General features: G+C 38.3%; 1 protein-coding gene across 2 annotated transcripts in view; it reads left to right on the top strand.

Moving 5' to 3' along the window:
- Nucleotides 1-12514, top strand: part of PON3 (paraoxonase 3) — a 28961-nt gene extending 16447 nt beyond the window's left edge. For both annotated transcript variants that reach the window (XM_055307580.1, XM_055307581.1), the window contains 5 exons: nt 2122-2248; nt 5480-5680; nt 6910-6991; nt 7438-7566; nt 10296-12514. In XM_055307580.1, coding sequence (XP_055163555.1) covers nt 2122-2248; nt 5480-5680; nt 6910-6991; nt 7438-7566; nt 10296-10454 — 698 coding nt within the window. In that variant the 3' untranslated portion in view covers nt 10455-12514. The remainder of the gene's footprint in view (nt 1-2121; nt 2249-5479; nt 5681-6909; nt 6992-7437; nt 7567-10295) is intronic.
- Nucleotides 12515-21127: the final 8613 nt, after the last annotated feature.

Raw genomic sequence — 21127 nt, 5'->3', positions numbered from 1 at the left:
CGCATCCTTAGATCCAAGCTTGTTACCCTTTAAGTGGGGGCCACTCTATGAAGAAGACATCTCCCCTCTCCTGTATTCTTGTATTTACTAATTATTTCCTCCCTGTTTTCTTTTTTCTTTATTTTTTAAAATATTTTATTTATTCATTAGAGACACACAGAGAGAGGCAGAGAGGGAGAAGCAGGCTCCTTGTAGGGAGCCCGATGTGGGACTTGATCCCAAGACCCCGGGATCATGATCAGAGTCAAACATTCAAACACTGAGCCATTCAGGCGCCCCTCCTCCCTGTTTTCTTCTCTAGAATATAATCACCATAAATCACGTGTGGCTTGTTTATTGCTGGATTCCCACAGTCTAGAACAATGTCTGTGCATAGTAGGTACTCTGTGATCATGTGTTGAATGAATAAATGAGTGAGCCCCATGAGACAGGGCAGATATTAATAGTCAGTTTTGTAGATGGAGAAATGGGATTTGAAGAAATGCAGTGACCTGTGACTTCACATCTGTCATTAATAAATGACAGTTCCAGAAGTAGAACCTGAGTGGTCTTCTTTTTAATCCTATATCCTTTACTTGGGTGAAATAGGGTTCCAAGCTCATTTTAAATTATTTGAGTCACCATTTCTTTGCCTGACCCTCATCTAGACATTTTCATTGGAGAAAGGAGAATGAGTGATCCCATTAACCTAGAGCTATTTTATTGCATGGGATAGTGTTAGAGGTGGATTTTTTTTTTTTTTTGACATGGAGAGTAGGGGTTGGTTTTTTGGTTTCATCTTGTTTTTGTTTTCTGAGATGGAACCAGTTTATGGACTAACCCTTAAGCATTTAATTAGACTTTCAGAAGTTGAATATATTATGATTGCAATCTTATTTTATTAGTTACTTCCTTTAATTATGTATTTAATAAGGGCAAAACATTACACATAAATTGGAATGGAATGAGAAGACAAAAACCAAAAATAAGCTTCCCAAGCATCTCTTATATGGGAGAAGAGGTCCAGGAGAGGCCTAGAGAAGGGATAAAACCAAGGCAGTGCATGTGATGTTCATGTTGCATCTGGCAATAGTGTCTGGCTGAAGAGCCACGTGGAAGCTGAAATCCAGCTTGGCTCTGCTTGCAAAGCCTTGCGCCCTGGAACAGAACTGGGTCAGACTAAAAGAAAGATTCACCTGTGAGGGAGTGCCTTTCCTTAATTAGGGTAAAGGTACCTGTGTTTTTCAGGGGCCTTGAATATAACTCCTGCATCTCTGGGCTGGCACTTGCTCTATTGCGTGTTTGAGAACCCATCAAGAAGGGAAGAGGGGACAGGAATGCAGATCAAACCCTACAGTGGGAGATGGGGCCAGGCTTTTTCAAACTCCAGAGCTCATCTGACCTAGCACTTCAGGTCAGAAAACAGTATTTTGAGAAACAGATTACTACCCTCAATCCTGTCTGCAGCAGTTCACATTTCAATGTGAAAACAGATAGGTGAACATGCTCAAAGTTGGCAATACTTAGAACTGACTAGTCTGCTTTCTTTTGCATTCATATTTACTTCTGTGTCTGTTGGGCTCATCAAATATTGTTGTTGCAGCCTTAGTAGTTGACTTGTGCCAGAAGTTTATTCTCTAGCTGGGACATGTCACTTATTTTAAGAAATTTGCATAGGGGATCCCTGGGTGGCATAGCCCTGACATTTCTTGATTGTGTGTTGCAATGTAGGCGTTTCTCACAGAAAAGAATTCTCAGCACAACTTTTGCTCGCTTGTATCCACTTCTCCTGTTGAAGTGCCACCTTGGGAAACCACATCTGTTTAGTTTATTCACCTTTGTAGTTCTGTATCTTCCTGTTGGAGAGGGTATATAGGTGAGACTGAGGAGACTATTGAGAAATGTTTGGGCTTGGCTCTGCCACTTGGTGGTGGTGCAATTTCTGATGAGTTATTTACCTTCTGAGCCTCAATTTTCTCAGTAAAATGGAGGTTCTGGTAATTTACCTAGCAGGGGTACTGTAAGGATCAAATGCAAGGTATATAAGAAGGGTGCTTGAACATTATGAAGTTCTACACCAAGTTTGATAATAGTTGCAATAGAAGTAAACTTCTTGGAAATTATGCCTTTTTCCCAACTTAGACCATACTGTGTATCTTTACGTTGTGAATCATCCCCACATGAAGTCCACCGTGGAGAAATTTAAGTTTGAGGAACAACAACGTTCTCTTGTACACCTAAAAACTATAAAACATGAACTTCTCAAAAGGTATGGAATTAAAGCACTTTGTACTTCTATTTATTTTGCACCTCTGCTGTGTGCTTTATTTTCTTTGGTTCAGCAGGCTTAAACTTTTGTTTTGTAGCATTTTTTCCTAAAGCTTTCAAGAGGTTCCCATGGTGACTCTGCCCAGCACCTCACTAGAAATTGCTGTATTCAGTATTGAATATCTTTATATTCTCCAACTTTTTGAAAGCATTTTAATCCTATAAAGGTGCTCAATTAGATTCCCAGCTCTAATTCCATCCTCTATACCACAACAATGCAATACCTACTATTGGGCTCTCTTCAAACACCTACACCTTTTTCTAGTTGTCCCGGTAGGTTGTGTTCTGAGAGCATTACCGACTGGCTGTTATAAGCAGCCTCCAGATGGGCCATTCCTTTGTTTGATAAAAGCTTTAGAGCAATATTTGAAAAAAAGGCTGTAGGCACATATAAAAATTCACATTTACTAAGCGTTGACTCTGTGCCAGGCACTGTGCCAAAATACTTATTTAATTCTCCCAACAGCCTTTAGTAATAGACAGGAGTAAAAAACTGGGACTTAAGAAGTTTCGGGTTAAGTAACTTGCCCAAATTACATAATTTGTAAGTGGCAGAACCAAGGTGTAAACCTAGATGGTCTGCATTCAAAGCCAGACTCTCAGTCACAGTGACAGACATCCCTCTTACTGTGTTGAGAAAAATAGTTAAGTTTTTTAGTGTATAATTGCCCTGTTCCAAGGCTGTAACAAACAATGAAGAATTTGTCTTTTGTAAAATGGACTCAACGGCTGAAACATTAGTAGAAGTTCATCTTTTTCTAAAATAGAACAGGAAAAGAAAAGGAAGGAAGGTCACCTTCTCTCCTTTGCTCTCTCTCAAAATCATGTTTGAATTTCTCCCTGTAGAATTGATAAGCAGAGGGCAGAAGAAGAGAAGATGGGGCTGCTGAATGCTTCTCGTGATGCACTGCACTGGGTTCTGAGGCACAGTGGGGACCGGGACCGCCATGGGGTTACTGAGAAACTGTGGACAAATCTCTCAACCTATGCTTCAGTCTCCTCAGCGAAATGGGGTTCTCTCATTGACCTGACTTACCTAACTGGTGATTGTGAGGGTCAAATGCCATAACATATGACCTCACTGAACAAGTTCTTTTCATTGAAAGCACAGCCTGAGGGAAAGTTCAATAGGCCAGGACTTTACTGGAGAGTTACCAGCCCAGGGCACTGAAGTGAGGGATCAGCCTGAGGAGGGAGAGTGGGTGTTGAATTGTGTTGAATGGGTTGAATTGTGTCCTCTCAAAAAGATATGTTGACATTTTAACCAATCTTCTCCCAGTGACACTTCAGAACATAACCTTATTTAGAAATAGGATTACTGCAAATGGACTCAGTGAAGATGAAGTTATATTAAAGTAGGGGTGTCCTTAATCTGATATGACTTGTGTCCTAATAAGAAGACTGTGACAGACAGGGAGAATGCATGTGGGGATGAAAAGTGGGACTGAAGCATCTCCAAGCCAAGGAATGTCTAGAGTTACCAGCAGCTAGAAGAGGCAAGGACAGATCCTCCCATAGAACCCTCAGAAGGAACGAGGCTGTCAGCACCTTGATTTCAGACCTCTTGCCTCCTGAGAGACAGTAAATTTCTCTTATCATAGACTACCCAGTTTGTGGTGCTCTGTCATGGCAGCACTAGGAAACTCATACAGGAGAGAAGCTGTAGGGAGTATGTTAGCAAGCCAGCCACTGCTAGGTGCATCTAACTATTGGAAATCATGAGATTGTCCTCCAGTACACAACATCAGCCTCATTTTAGGAAGTCTAGCCAAGGTAAGAAAGGGGGAAGAGTTTATCCCCCTGTCCAATCTCTGCTGAGTCAAAAGTTTGCCTCAAAGTATTAACTCCTGCACACTTCTGGGTGTGAGTATGCAAATCAAGCCTGGTGATATCCTGTGCTTTGATGTCAGCACACTTACCTGGAAATGGGAGCCTGAGGTCCATTACAGAAATGAGGCAAGGCGCTATAAGGCTGCGCTGTGGAAGGGCTGTCAGAACCATGCAGGCTGATTGAAGGCATGCCGGCTGGACCAGCGCAGGGGATGCTTTGATGACCTAAGGATAATTTTTGAGAGGTGCCCTGATACACAACCTCCCCTGAGCTCTCACAGTGTAGAACAAGGTGCTATGGGGAACAGATTATTAGGGAATCCAAAATAACCAATGCATTTGCCAGTACTTTTGGGAGGAAGGAATGCTTAACCCAAGACCCAAAAGGTGAGTAGCCTAGTGACCTTGGGAAAGTCTTTGCAAATTAAAACCTCAAAGGATTTCCTGATTCATCCAAATTATTTTTCTAAATTTTAAATCTAAAAGTATTTAATTTTTTTAACATTTTTTTCATCACCGTCTCTTTTTTCTTTTCCAAAATGTAAATGACCTTATTGCTGTTTACTCTTATAAGAGTATAACTTATTTCATTTAAAAATTTTAATAATATGGAAGAACAAAAGCAAGAAAGAATGACACTCACAACTGCAATATAAAGATCAGGATGGACTAGGTTATGTTACAATAACAGAAAAGAAGAACTATAACACTCTTAGTGGCTCAAAACCACAAATTTTGTTTTGTTTTCTTACTCATGCTACATGTCCAATGCAAGTGATTCAAGGACTCAATGTTATATTGTCCTCGTGTAGGGCCCTAAGAGGCCACACTTTCAATCAGCAGAAAAGTTGCCGGTTACTGTCGAAGAGTAAGGGAAGCATGGTACATATTGGCTCGTGTTCCAGCTAGGAGGTGCACACATCACTTCATTTTACTGGCGAAAAGCAAGTCACATGGCTGGGCCAAACATCCAGGGCATGGAGAAGCCTAATTCCAGAAGAAAGAGAGCCAGAACTATTGGTGAACTGCACTGTGACCACCATGAATAACCATTATTAACATTTACGAGTCAACACTTTGGAGTTGAGGTTTCATTGCATGTGTTTTTTGCTGACTTCTGTGGAAGAGAAGATTGAGAAAATAATAAACAGCTAAAAGAAAATCCATCAGGTGTGATGAAAAATCATATACTTTATGTATGAATTTCTTAATCCAAACTGCTTCATGTGTACTTTATCATGCTGATGAACATAATGGTCTTTGAGATGTAGTGATTTTGACAACAATCTGGGTATTTATACACTCCTTGGGTTTTGCTCTCTCTCTCTCTTTATCACTTTAGTGTGAATGACATTGTGGTTCTTGGACCAGAACAGTTTTATGCCACAAGAGACCATTACTTTACCAGCTTCTTCTTGGTACTATTCGAGATGATCATGGATCTTCATTGGACTTATGCTGTTTTCTACAGTCCAAGAGAGGTCAAAGTCGTAGCCAAAGGGTTTAGCTCTGCCAATGGGATCACAGTCTCACTAGACAAAAAGTAAGCTTTTATAATTTTCCAATACTTTGCTCTTAACATTTTGGTGGACTCCTTTTAAGAGGTGGTTACGTCCTCAGGCTTAAGTAGTGAGGTGTGGCCAGGGTTCACACTCTATGTGTGATCATATGCACACCATTTGGCCTCTTGCATGTCAGGCTCCCCCAATGAAATAAAAGATGTGGACTCCAAGATGTGAGGTTCTTGTTCTAATTTATTATTCTAGATTCTAGAAACACTGTTACCTAACACACTGAAAAGGATAATAAATGCACAATATCTCTGCCCTTTATGAGTCTGAAAAGCATTTAACCTTTACACCAAGTTGAGTTACCCAAAAGTTTTTATTTTATTTATTTATTTATTTATTTATTTATTTATTTATTTATTTATTTAAGATTTTATTTCTTTATTCATGAGAGACACACAGAGAGAGAGGCAGAGACACAGGCAGAGGGAGAAACAGGCTCCCTGCGGGGAGGCTAGTGTGGGACTTGATCCCAGGACCCCAGGACCACAACCCAGGCCAAAAGCAGATGCTCAACCACTGAGCCACCCAGGTGCCCCAAAAGTTCTTTTTGGAGAAGGAAACATGACTTAGATTGGGCATTGTGATTGTGTAAATTTCAGATTTACTGAGATATTACAGCAGATTTTTCTATAAGAAAGTACGATTTTATGCAGCACTAAAATTTTATGATGAACTCTTTTAAAGTGTTTTAAAATGGAAAGTTTTTTTTAGAAGAAAAGTACCCATGAATATTAATATGTAAATTTGAGATAATAGAGATGATCCCTGTAGAAAATAATTCTAAGTGTTCTTCCTCTTTTTAAAAATGATTGTGATTGAGCTTCACGGTCATCTGATACGTCTTTCCAAGCACTAGTTTGCAGAAGTATAGATTCTCTTGGTCTTATAATAAGGAGGTCTATTTACCTCCACCTAATTTAAGGAATAAATTGTGACTCCTAAGTAATGAGACTGAGCTTATATGTCACCTAGAAACACCCAAGTTCATTACTCTATAGTCACATCTCATATTTGAAGCTTACTTAAAGCTCTTGAAGAATCTTAAAAATAAGACTCTGTTATCTTCTGGTACTGTGGTTTAGAAAGACCTTGCAGTGGCACTTGGAACTCTTGTGAATTTGTAGACAAATTCTCTCCTCCAAAGTAAAAGCTTATGTCATCTCTCATTATTACTTACATGTAAATGTTATTTGCTTCAAAGGTATATCTACATAGCTGATGTAACTGCTCAGAACATTCACGTACTGAAAAAACATGAGAACTGGGATTTAACTCAAGTGAAGGTAAAAGCACCCTGTCTTGCCCACACAACATTGCGTCTTATACCAGCTCCCATGCCTGACCTAGGACTGTGCTCCTTGAATGGAGGAAACTTGACTATTTTTGAAGAATATCAGTGAGATTATGCTTGCACTTCTAAAATTCAGTAGAAAGGGCCCCTAAAAAGACCATTTAGGGATCCCTGGGTGCGCAGTGGTTTGGCGCCTGCCTTTGGCCCAGGGTGCGATCCTGGAGACCCGGGATCGAATCCCACGTCAGGCTCCCGGTGCATGGAGCCTGCTTCTCCCTCTGCCTGTGTCTCTGCCTCTCTCTCTCTCTCTCTGTATGACTATCGTACAAAAAAAAAAAAAAAAAGACCCATTTAGGGAGCCAGAAGGAGCTGTTGGGGGAGAGGAGGGGTAGACAAGAAAGCTGAAACAATGTCTTTATATTTCCTTTTTGTTGGAAGGTAATACATTTGGGCACCTTAGTGGATAACTTAACTGTGGATCCTGATACTGGAGATATTTGGGCAGGATGCCATCCTGACGGCAAGAAGCTGCTGATCTATAACCCTGAGGATCCTCCAGGGTCCGAAGTAAGTTCCTATACTTCTCTGAGCTCATAGGCAAAGGTGCAAGAAAAATTTTGTTGAGGTGACTTGGGTCACATGCAATGTTCCGGAACTGAACAAGTCCGGCATATGGAAAAAGCAGAGATTTTCACAGAATAGAGAGATAGAGCCCATTAATCTTTTCAGGTCTCCTGGTGCCAATTTAACATCAGTGCTAAACAATATGTCCCACTCTTGCTAGGATTGTACTTGCTATTGGGAAGAATAGATAAGTAGGAGCTTGATTACTCACATTGACCTAGGTTGCCATATCACATTTCCAATCAAGATATAAGCTCTGGGAAAGACCTAAAGTTAGGCAAAGGGAGAGTACTATATGAGACCATCTTCTTTCACACTACCTACTATGAAGCTCAAAAGAAAGGATTTAAATGACCGTAATCTAGAAACCAGATTAATTTTTGCCAGCAGGTGCTAATATATACAATAGTGTTGAAGAATGTCTCATTTTAAAGATGCTGTTTGTGTTATTCAAAACTTCTAAAAAAAAAAAATTCTTCTGAAACAGGTGTGCCTGGGTGGCTCAGTGGGTTGAACATCTGATTCTTGATCTTAGCTCAGGTCTCAATATCAGGGTTTTGAGTTCTGACCCCGTGTTGCGTTCCATGATAGGCCTGGAATCTACTTTAAAAAAAGTAAAGAAAAAATATCTTCAAAACAATAGCACCATTGAATGGTATGTGGCATTAAAAACAAGAGCAGCATTTTCTTATAGCATTCAGTTTATGAATAACAGATCTCTAGTACATTCAATATAGATACAAATTCTGGCACACATACTCTGAGAGTTTAATTGACAAAAATTTGTTGAGTGCTTATAATGGGATGGGCCAGACTTTGTTCTAATGCCTGGAATATATCAGAAAACAAAACATACAAAGATCTCTGCTCTTCTGGAGGGGGATAGACAATGAACAAAAACGATAAGAAGTAAATTGTATAGTAAGTTTGAAGGTGGTAAGTTCTATGGGAAAAAAAAGTATAACAGGGTAGAGGAAGTCAGGATTGCTGTGAACAAGGGGATGGGTAGTCCTATTATTAAATACAGAAATCAGGGAAAGCCTCATTGAGAAGGTAAGGTTTGAAGAAAGAAGTAATGTTTGAATCTAGGTTGGGGGAGTTGGGGAATTAAAATTCAAACCCTAGCCTGGTAACTGGCCCTGGTAACATATACTTATTTCTGCTTCCAATATAGCTCCTCTTCAGCTAAAAAGAGTATTTCTCTAATTTATTAACATATTAGTCATAGCTTCTTAAAAACAAACAAACTAATGACATATGTTGGCAGATTGAATTTAAGTAATAAAAAAACAAACAAGCAAAAACACCAAAAAATACAAAAAGAAACAAAAGTTCAGTCTGAGCTAGAGCCTAAAGAACTGTTACCCTAAGCTAGCAATGTACCTTTGCTTCAGATACATGTCCCGAAAAGTGATACATGTTATTATTTTTTACAAACACCCAACAATATCTGCTATAAGAGAATGAAAATATGGGAATGCCTGGGCCGCTCAGCGGTTGAGGGCCTGCCTTTGGCTCAGGTCATGATCCCAGGTCCAGAGATCAAGTCCTGCTCAGGCTCCCTGAGAGGACCCTGCTTCTCTCTCTGCCTGTATCTCTTCCTCTCTCTGTGTGTCTCTCACTCAGTGTGTCTCATGAATAAATAAATAAAATCTTTTAAAAAGAGAGAGAGAATGAAAATGTGATACATAGCATGATTTGAAAATCTTTCTCATATATCTATTTTCATGTTCATCATATGTTTATTTTAGATAAGATTTCTTCCTTCACGGTCAGTGAGACCCCTCACTTGTGGTTGAGGCTGAACTTTTCTACACAAGTTCCAAGTTTGAGTGTTTTCATGTAACAAACCTGAGATGAATTTATGGGCTCTTCCTTAAGATGAAAAAACAAAAGTAAACTCTAATAAGTGTTGATATATATTCATGACTCATGAATTTCTAATTGGTTTTCTTTAAGTCCTATCATGTCCTATTTGAGTGAACCTCATCCAGGCTATTTAGAAAACTGAGCACTTACATGTTTACTGATGAGCAAACAAAAGTGTGTTCATCTTGAGCATCAATAACAGTCACAGGCAGGGATGTCATATGGCATTCCAAAGTATGCATTCTCTATGCTTCTGAGCCATTTTTGCAGATGTGAGGGGGGCTCCAGCTGTGATGACTGCCATCCTACTGGTTATGAGGTTAGGTTGGCTTGCTTGCTGAGTGTCCCTGTATCCTTTCTGTCCTGTGTTTCCGTCCCCATAGTAGGCCCTAGTCAAAAGCAAGACCCTTCCCAACAAGGTTGTTTACACAATTTTGATAGTTCAGGCATCTCCTATAGAAGGAGGAGGTGAAAAAAAAAAAAAAAGGAGGTTCTCACCTTTGGTTCTCACCTCCTTTTTTTTTTTTTTTCACCTCCTCCTTCTATAGGAGATGCCTGAACTATCAAAATTGTGTAAACAACCTTGTTGGGGAATTTGGCTAATGTCAGATAACCAGTCCACTTGACTGTATAGATATAATTAGAACATTGCTACTTGCATCAGAATAAAAAAAAATAATTGTATGCAAATTTTAATGTATTGATTTCTGAGAAATATATTAATTCTGGAATATTTGAGGAGGAAATGTCACTGGCAGCTGTTTGCTCATGTAGTATATTAATGAATGATCTTTTCTTAACAGGTACTTCGCATCCAGGATGTTTTGTCTGAGAAGCCTAAGATAAGCACCGAGTACGCCAATAATGGCTCTGTGCTTCAGGGAAGCACTGTGGCTTCTGTGTACCACGGAAAACTTCTCATAGGCACGGTATTTCACAAAGCTCTGTACTGTTTGCTTTAGATCCCAGACATTCCAAAAAAGCCTTGTTAACCAATGAAAGACAAAATTGCAAGCAGCAAAATAAATGTGTTTATTTGGGGTCTCAGGGATTGCAATGTGAGAAATACAGATTCGGCTAGAATTGAAAGCTTGCTCTGGGGAGACAAAGGAGGTTAGAGTTTTTAAAGAGGAGAGAAGGGATTTACATAAGTTGTTTGAAGCAAAGGTTTTTGGTGTTGGTATAGCTACAGTTACACTAATCTACGTGTGATTGGCTGCTAGGGCTAGGCAGAAAGTCCACTTATGTCCATTTTAACACCTACTAGATGACTTGGCTTTTAGCTGAGTTTAGGAAAACTTCTGAGAATTTTATATAGAGCATGTGCATAAGCCCCACCTCCTCGATGTCCTTCAAGCTCTATTTTAAATAACTCTTTTAGTAATTGTCACTCAATTTTATTGTCTCTGTTGTCAATCTACATGTTTGGTAAAAATAAACCCATAATTATATGATAAGTGGAATTGTGCATAAATGACAAATACCAATAATAGTGTGCCTGGCTTTTCTTATGTAAGAAAGCAGCGTGATTGCATAATGTCCACTAAGTTGTAAGTCAAGTTAGTGACAGTCCAATAAGAAGCCATACCTCTCCATGCTTTTGTCCAGTATCTCCAGTGTCCTTTCTACAATAAGATGTGTAAGCTGTGGTGAGTGAGGTATCCAGCTCACCCAGGGCGCCTTGCTAACTGTGAAGCAAAACTACCTCCTATAACTGATGTTCCAAGCTGCCTGCGGTCCAGATCAGGAGAAAGCTAATGCTCAAATCCTGACAATTCCTCTTCTCTCCCTGTGATTGTACTAGGCACGAACTGCCAGTCAAGTGCCTAGGCCATGGGTAAAAGCAAGAATTGGCACCATGAAACTGCCCAAAGACACCTTTAAACTTGCAGTCTCTCTACTACAGACACAGGAAATCAGGTTCTGGACACTCTGACAGAGACAGGCCTCACTGGCTACCCTTTCTTTATAATAGGTCTTGCTGTAGTGCTGTGTCTGAAGTATGGTAATCACCTTGCCCCTGAGCCCTGGGATGAGGCCTTAGGACTATGACCTTCAACTGCTTTAAACTTTCTACTCTGCTTACTTCAATACACACCTATTAAGCAACATCCCACAGACTTCAACCTAAGGAATCAGAAATAAATGATATGGTTCTGGCTTAAAGTCCTACCTTAGGAACCAACTCAATAGTGGTTTGATGAGAATGAATAGAAATGTCCCTTTTTTGGTCAAAAACCAGGACAACCCTCAGCAAATCGCTAATGAGAGTCAGTATGCCCAGTCAGCCCACCGTCTTTTCCTTTCGAGACTTCCACTGGGGAGTGGTTAGTTGATTTTTTTTTTTCTTCTCTTCTGGGGATGGGGAATTGAGAAGGCTTCTTTATTTCCTAAAGATTTTTGCTCAATTAGATCTAAGTTTTGCTGAAAAGTTTTGTATCAGGGTAAAATTCTACTATGTAGCCCATGCAACCCTTTCTGATTTAGACAGTAAAACTCTAGTTTCCATTGCTTCAGGGGAGGAATGACCCTGCAGAATGTTCTAGTCAATTTGTAGATTTTAAGTTTCAAAAGCTGAATCATCAGAGAGACACAGAAAAATAATAACTAAGAATATGCGTCCAGTTTCAAAAAAAAAAAATGTCTTATTCTCTGTCCCTAACCCTTATACCCCATAGATTATATAAAGTTTGTCAGACTAGAGGGAACATGGAAAGCCACAGGTGGGAAGGCTAAGGGCAAGTAGATGCTGGTGGGTTCCTAAGAATTGATCCTGTCCTGCCTTCCCCCCAGGCCAACTTAGGAAAGACTGGATGATAAAACCCCAAAGACATTTGGGGAATCTGATTGCTGAAAGGCCAATGTGTCCTTTCATAGAGAAGGCCTAAGAAAGTCACAAGGTTCTGGGGTTCTCCTTCATGTAGGTGCCTCCAATCTTTATGTGATTATCTTGAGCCTCTTCTGTCACTTGGTGTGGAAAGGAGAGGGATTACCCCTCCTAATAAATGCTGCATTTTAATGACTCATTGTAATGCCTTCCTTGATCTTTCTGTTTAAGTTATCAGAGATATGCATGAGAATATAGGGTGATAATTAGGGGTAGTTCAGCTCCAGAAGGAAAATAGTAAAGATAAGGGCAAAAACCTGTATGGTAACCAGAGCCAAGGTGGCCCCCAATGATCCTTCCTTCCTGGTATTCATTCCCTTGCATAGTTCTCACATTGAATATGGCCACGCTGTGTCATCAATAGAATATTCTAGAAATGATGATAGGTGACTGTCAAGGCTAGTTTATATAAAAACATTATCATTTTGACCTTGCTCATGAAAATTGTGCCTCGTGATAAAAGTTTCTGACTGTTTTAAAATGCTAAGTTCTGGAGTACTTTGTTATAATAATTAGTCAACTAATGGAACAGGAAACCGTGTATAATGTAGAGATTCAACAAAAGCCAAAAAGTTCATTCTTTAAAGAGATTAATAAAAACTAATACACATTTGGTAAGACTTATCAAGAAAAAGAATGGCTCAATTATCCAGTGTCAAAGATGAAAAATAAGATGAACAGATTCTATAGACATTAGAGAGATAAAAAGAGGAGCTGATGAACTACTTTATGCCAACAAATCTGAAATTTTTATGAAAAGAACAAACTTCTAAAAAGAATATAACTCTGTTAAGTAGGGTAAGACTTAACTATTGTAATATATAGAACAAAAATACAATGCCTTTTAAAAAAATGTGTGTTTATTTTTCATTTTCCAGTTCTCAGGAGAGTGATTGATGGGACAGCTTCCCTTGATGGGGCCATTCAGAGACGTCACTGGTAGGGATCTTGCAGGAAAGAGAAGGCAAGGCTATTGAAGGAAGTTCTTAAGGGGGCTGTTGACTCAAGAGTAAGGAGGTTAAGGGAAACTAACAAGATATAATACAACACCCCAATGCTAGCATTGGAGAGGGGGAGATGGGGGTGGAAGTGCAGGAAGCAAAGGACTCTTTCTAACTGTAGGTTTGAAGGAACAAGGTGTAGAAACAGCTACTAGAATCAGAAGAGAATAGATGAAGTAGAGACTATCGCAAAAGATGCTGCAGTCATGGGTAGAAGAGGCAGCCACTCTGTGACAACTCAGTAGAAAGAAAGAAAGCAGAGGAAATAAATATCTTGACTTAACTCCCCTTCACTCTCCCAACTAGAAGCCAGAAGACAAGTGAGCTATTTATGGAGCCCATAAAATCCTCCAGGATGCAGCACAATGGAGAATTGCAGAGACAGTGGATCTTGAGCCTCATGGTGCTGCACCATTCTCCAGGGGATTGTAGTTATCTGCATGGTAAAAGCTAGGTCATCACCACATCTGTTCATCAAGCTGGAAGGAGAAAGAGGAGAGAGGATATCCAGGAGAAATACCCAGTGTCTTAAGGCCTAGGATTGGAAATGGTAGTCATTACTTCTCCCTTACTAATGGTAAAAACTAATCACATGGCCACACCTAACTAACCACAAGGAAAATTGAGTGATGTATTATGACTGGAGAAGCATATGTTCCAGGAGAAAGAAAGAATAAATTTTAGGGAACAATTATTAATCTGCATCACAGTCTACCTTTCAGCCACTAAATATTTCTTTGCACCCTTATCCCTTGCCAAGGAACATAAGCGGAATTTCTATCCAATTTCTGTATCTAGCTGAAAGCATAGGATCTCTGGGTGATGTTTTGACCTCTGGATTAGGTCCATATATGGCTGCATGTGGCAACCTAGAAAATAAAATTATTGCCCACCCCTAAACATCCAATTACAATGGTTGAGTGTGAACTAAAACACTCCTAGTAAAAAAAAAAAAAAAAAAAAAAAAAACCAAAAAAACGGAGGAATAGAATACACTCAGCTCCATAAGAAGGAGATTATTCCCCCAATCTTGAGAAGATTCCCTGTCTTGGCAGTGATGTACTTTCCTATGTTCTCTATGATTCCAAATTTTGCGCTTTGGGAATGTTTCCTAGTGCTTTATGCTTTAAGGCCACACCTGAAATGGATCTGGGAAAAAAACCGTAATTTTAGTAGCCTCCTTCCTGCAGGTATAGGTTTGAGAGTCTGAGGAGGTTTTTCCAGCCAGGCTTTTGGTTGCTTTTGAAATGCAAATATCTAAGAAATCCAATAGGCTTCTGCGTCTGTTTGTTTTCATTCAAGGCCATGTGCCAACAACAACACACTCAGATTTCTTTTTGGAACATTATTTTTAAGCCCACTTTACTTCCTGGTTTCCATGTCTATCCATTCCTCTCATTTAAATGCTGTCTCCTTTGAAGCTATCTGAATAATGGGTAAAATAAGTCCGAAATCCTACAAGCTTTCCTCATTGGGAGGCACTTGGGAAAATATGAGTTGTAGCAATCTTACCACCATGCCATTGGGGCACAGAACCAAATTTCTAGGTGTTCTCCAAAGTCTTCTGCTTTATGTCCACTAGTTCCTACTTAAGCACATAGTTTTCTTACTGTCTTCTATTATGAACATCAAAGAACAGCCAACACATATCAACATTCTTGTTACTCTCTCATTAAGTGGCCAGCTTTTAAGGTTACCTCAAGAAACAGTTTTATTATATATTTTTGTGATGACATTACAAGGGTGTCCAATTTTGCAGCCTGTGCTGTTTCTTCAACTTTAGTCTAACCACATATTAAAGGTTATTCTTAGAAACCCATTTCTAGGTTCAAATTTCTATTTTCTAAGGTCATGCTAAGCTGTTGTAATAATGTGACCCCAATTTAGTGGCTTAAAGAATATAGACATTGGTAAAAGGTAGTACCTTATAGTGGGTGAGAGCACAGATTGGAGAACACAATTTTCTAGATTTGAATCCCAGTTCAGTTGCTTACTAACTGTGCAACTCTAACTTGTCTCAGCCTCAGTTTTGTTATCTTTAAAATTCAGGTCACAGGGTGCCTGGGTGACTTGCTTGGTTGGGCATCTGGCTCATGGTTTCAGCTCAGGTCAAAATCTCGGGGTTGTGTGGTTGAGCCCTAAATAAATAAATAAATAAATAAAGTAATAAAGTAATAAAGTAATAATCATAACTACCACCTAGAGTTGGCAATTAAGAGAATTAAGAGTTAGCATATGTAGAACTTAGAACAGTCCTTATTACGAGCCAGTAAAAGTTTAAAGGCTTAAAAACCATTTAGATTCGCTTTCACATAAAAAATCTCAAATGAGTGTTCCTGAGAGAGATCAGTGTGAAAACTCAAATCCTTATGGGGTACTTCAGGGGCCTAGGACTTTTCATGCAGTTGGCATTTGTTCTTGTAGAGCACTGTCATCTTCATGGTCAATCATCATCTTAGATTCCATCCCATGGAAATGGGAGAGAGTATTAGGAGACACACCAAATGTCTACAGGCCCAACCTGGAAATGATACAAGCTGCTTCCACTAAGACCATAGTCATATAGCTACACCTAATTGGAAGTGAGGTGGGAAAATTTAATTTAACTGGGTAGCCTTGTGCCCAAAAAGGAGAGATTTGGGTCGGTAGCTAATATCCTCTCTTATAGTACCTTAAATATACTCAAAAAGTGTTTGGAAATCATTGTTCTATACTCATTAAAGAAATTGAGTTAGTAACAAAAAAAATCATCACATTAAAAGAAACTAAAAACTAGAGACAATCAAATGTTGATAAAGTTGAAATGGACCAATAAATTATATTAAATACATACAGTGAAATACTGTCTAGCAATGTATAGCATAATTAGAGCCATATGGAATGACATGGATGAATTCCACAGATAATGAACAGAAATGTTGAGCTAACAACAACAACAAAATTAACATATGTAGTATGCTTTCATTTGCAGGAAATTCCAAAAGAAGCAAAATTAAGCAATGTTGTTTGAGGATGCATGCATGAGTGATTAAGTTAGAGAGAACAGAAAGGTACTAATTATCACAAAAGTTAGGATAGTGGCTGCCTCTAGGGAGAGTAGGGATTGTGGTCAAGAAGTGATACATGGAGAAACCTCTAAGGTACTGACAACATTACATTTCCTGACTTGAATGGTAGTTAACATTGATATTTCTTTTATAATCATTCTATAACTGTGTATATTTTTTTCATAGGTCTCAGACATATACAATATATCTCACAATAGATTTTTCTTGCATAGGAGAGAAAATGAGTGAAAATATCAGTGAGGGTGACAAAACATGAGAGACACCTAACTCTGGGAAACGAACAAGGGGTAGTGGAAAGGGAGGTGGGCAGAGGGTTGGGGTGACTGGGTGACGGGCACTGAGGGGGGGCACTTGGCGGGATAAGCACTGGGTGTTATGCTGTATGTTGGCAAATTGAACTCCAATAAAAAATTTTTTTAAAAAAAGTTAGAATAACATGAGAAAAGAAAATTACCGAACAATTTCACTTATTAGCATATATAAAATACAGAACACCCAAACCAAAACTACATTAAAAGAATAATGAATCATGAAAAAGAAAGATTTTTCCTGCATATGGAAGGGCTAAATTGAAAAAGAAGTTAAAAATGAAAGGCAGGCGTAGGCCTAACAATAAAAATGGTTTAGTATCTGTGAAAGAAAAAAACACCAGGTAGATCAACGGAACAGAATAGAGATCTCAGAGATATTTCTCTTGGAGGAATTAATATCAGATAAAGTTAGCAGGTATATCTATGTACTTGTGTTCATACTGTTTGTCACAATACTGAAGGAATTTGTCTATAGCAAGAAAATAAATCATGTACCTTTTGCCAAAACTCATTTTCCTCACACAGTGAGGTTGTTCAGAAAAGCAATTTACTGGAGATGTAAAATACCATAATTAGCATAGTCAAGAGCAAGTCATCCAATTGAGGAAAACCAAAAGGAATGTGCTTAAGTTGGAGCACAGAATGCAGTGGAAACTTTTAACACACTCAATTTGATACTCTCTAGAACAGACAGTAGAAAAAGCTCAGTTCATCAGGGGTGACTTTGGGAAATGGTGAAATGACTACTTACCACAAAATTTTGTTCTTTGAGCTCCAGGCTTTGCCCACCACAGGAGACCTGTGGTTTCTAACAGCTAACTGGTGAATCACACGAACCTGTAGAATATCATTGATTCCAAGAAGTAAAACCTAAGAAGCACAGATGGAGTATTATGTGAAATGTTAGCAATTTCCATTACAGAAAAAATACTGGCTTCTGCAGTGAATCTGAAGATAGTCTGTGGATAGAACGTAAACTCAAGATCTTTGGAAAATAAATTATACATGAATGGATTCTACAGAAGCCTGCTGTCATTCAAAACAAGCACATCATATGCTGAAAGTCACACACACACACACACACACACAACATGCACATAATAAATGGAAATAGTAAAGTCAGATGTGCTTTACCCTAACAGGTTTAAATATGTTGGTCCTTTCCCTATCTTTTTCTTGCTGCCCTCATTCCTTTCTAGGATTTTTCCTGATGAACACTTTTAAAAAAATATTTTTATTTATTTATTCATGAGAGACAGAGAGGGGCAGAGGCACAGGCAGAGGGAGAAGCAGGCTCCATGAAGGAAGCCTGATGTAAGATTCGATCCTGGGTCTCCACCATCACAACCTGGGCCGTTGCTAAACCACTGAGCCACCCAGGCGTCCGAGCACTTTCTTACTAAATCATGTGCTTCTGAAATCCTCTCCCAATCTCTACTTTGAAGGACCCTGACCCAGACGCTCAACTTCATTCCCATATGCCTAAGAGAGAAGCCAGACACTCGCCTTCTCAACCTCTGTGGTAGGTTGCAAAACTGTTGCCCAACTACTCTGGTTCTCTTCTTGGTGTACTACCCTCAGCAGGCTGGTGATACTTCTCTGAGCTATTGAGCTCCAGAGTGGCCATATGACTTAGTTTGGCCAATGAAATGTTGATAGAAGCAACATATGTCACTTTCAGACAGAAATTTTAAGAGCTGGTAAGTGTTTCATAGTGTCTCTTTTCTCTTTGCCCCCAAACTGGTAGTATTCTAGATATAATCTGCTCTGCCTGACTGGATCCTGGATTGATGATGATATGAAGCAGAGCTGCCACCAACCTATAATGGACATGTACATGAGTGATAAATCATTGTTGTAAGTCTCTGTGACAGCATGCTGCAAAAGTTCATTCTTTTTCATTTGCTATGTATAGTATTTCATCGTTTCAATATACCACAGTTTATTTATTTATCCATTCCACTATTGATAGACATTTATGTTGTATACAGGTTTCTAAAATATTATGAACTAAGCTCTAATGAGCTTTCTTGTACAATATACTTTAATGCACACATGTAAATTTCTGTTTGGTATATATGCAGAACTAATATCACTGGGTAATGGAGTATACAATATGTGCAGCTTTAGTAGATATTGACAAGCAGTTTTTCAAAGTGGCTACACCAACATACTCTCCCACTAATAATGTTAGAGTTCTAGTTGCTCCACTTCTGTGTCAACACTTAAGAATATCAGTTTTCCTTTTCATAAAAAAATTTTTTTAACTATTCCAATAGACATGTAGGCAAATATTGTGATTTTTGTTTGCTATCCTCAGATGAATAATGGAATTAAACACATTTTCTTGGGCTTATTGGCCATTTGGAGTCTTCTTTTTGTACAGGAAATGCTCAACTTTTTGGCCATTTAAAAAATTTGGTTGATAGTGCATTTGGGTTGCTCAATAGTTGAACATCTGCTTTTGGCTCAGGTTGTGATCCCGTGGTCCTGGGATTGAGCAGGCCCCTCACAGAGCCTACTTGTCCCTCTGCCTCTGTCTCTCCCTCTATCTCTGTGTCTCTCATGAATAAATAAAATCTTTAAAAAATTTTTTGACATTATTTTTCTTATTAATTTGTAGCTATGAGTTCTTTGTGGATACTTGCATTGAAAATATATTCTTCCACTTTTTGGTGAATCTTTTCACTTTTTTAATCATGTCTTTGATGGACAAAAAATTTGCAGTTTTAATGAAATCTTAGATAACTTAGATATCAATATTTTCTTGTATGGATGTTGCTTTGTATATCCCATTTAAGAAGTATCCTGTTTAAGTAGATTATGAAATATGCTTCATTGTTATCTTATAAAAGATTTATTGTCTAATTATTCACTTTTAAATATCTCACCTATTTGGTATATATTTTAGGATATGCTGTGAGTAGAAATCAAGATTCATTTGTAGCCACGTGAATATTCAATTGATACAACATTATTTACTGAAAAGAAAACCCTTTCTCCACACCACTGCAGTGGTACTCTGTCATAAATGAGGTGATCATCCACGTATGGGTTTATATCTGGACTCTTTATTCGGCTCCACTAGATTATTTGTCAATCATTATACCAACATCACATTGTTTTAATTATAATAGACTTACAGTAAAGCTTAATTTTAGATGGTAAAATCCTCCAAACTTTTTCTTCCTCAAAATTTCTGTAGCTCTTCTCTATTCATTGCACTTCCATTTAAACTTAGAATCAGCTCATTAATTGCTACAAAACTTTGCTACTATTTTGATTGGGACTGCATTGAATGTATGCATTAAATGGAAGTGATGAACATCATTAAAATGTGATTCTTCTAATAATGAATAATGTATGTTCCAGACTTTCTTTTCCAATCTTTGATTGATTGATTTCCTCTAGTTTAATATTGCATATAGGTGATAATATGCAATTCTTTCACAATCGCCTGGGAAAGCTTTCAACTTTTCATCAAATGTTTGCTATAGCTTTTCCCTTTTGGTTACTATTCTTTGATTAGAGCATTTTAATTCCATTTTTAATTTATTAAGAGACTTTAATATTTTTTCTGCATTTATTGAAATAATTATATTATTTTTCTTTTTTATTCTATCATGTATATGATTTATTTAAAGCTCTAAACCAAACTTGTATATTGGGTGTATACTTCATTTGGTTACAGTATATTATATGTTTATATGTTGTAGAATCAATTGGCTAATTCTTTAAGATATTAATGTTCATATTCAAAATAAATATTGGCTATAACTTTAATATTCCTTTCTTGTAATAAATAGCCAGGTTTTAGCATCAAGGTTATGTTGGCTTGATAAAAGGGTTGAAAAAGACATTTTTTATTCTCTGGAAGAGTTATTTAAAAATCATTTTTTCTTCCTTAAATGTTTTGAAGATTCATTCATGAAGCTGTTTAGGGCTGAAGGTTTTAAATTCAGAATGACTGCTCTACAATCTCATAGAATAGAATAAATTGGAAAGGATATTCATATATTGTTTAACTTAATAAATAACTTAGTAAGTTAATAAATTAACTGGGTCAAAGAAGGAGGGCATAGCATCTCTTGTCTACTCCCCAATTCACCCTCTAGTCCCTGCTCCTCCTCCTTTATGCCCCTTTCCCTGCCATTTGTTTACTGTTTCCTTCCTTCTCCAAAATTTTGAGCACCTACCATGCCAGAAACTGTTCTAGGAGTTGAAGAGAAGGTAGATGACAAATTAGTCAAAGTCTGTGCCCTCTTCAAGTTTCATACTAGTGAGGGAGGGCAGGGCTGCCTAGAAGTAAACAGATAAACAAGATGGTTCATTGAGTGAAGGTAGGGATGATGGAGTGCTCAACAACTC

This window comes from Nyctereutes procyonoides, unplaced genomic scaffold (genome assembly GCF_905146905.1).
Source record: "Nyctereutes procyonoides isolate TBG_1078 unplaced genomic scaffold, NYPRO_anot_genome, whole genome shotgun sequence".
Taxonomy (NCBI): domain Eukaryota; kingdom Metazoa; phylum Chordata; class Mammalia; order Carnivora; family Canidae; genus Nyctereutes; species Nyctereutes procyonoides.
This window is presented reverse-complemented; position numbering and strand designations above follow the sequence as displayed.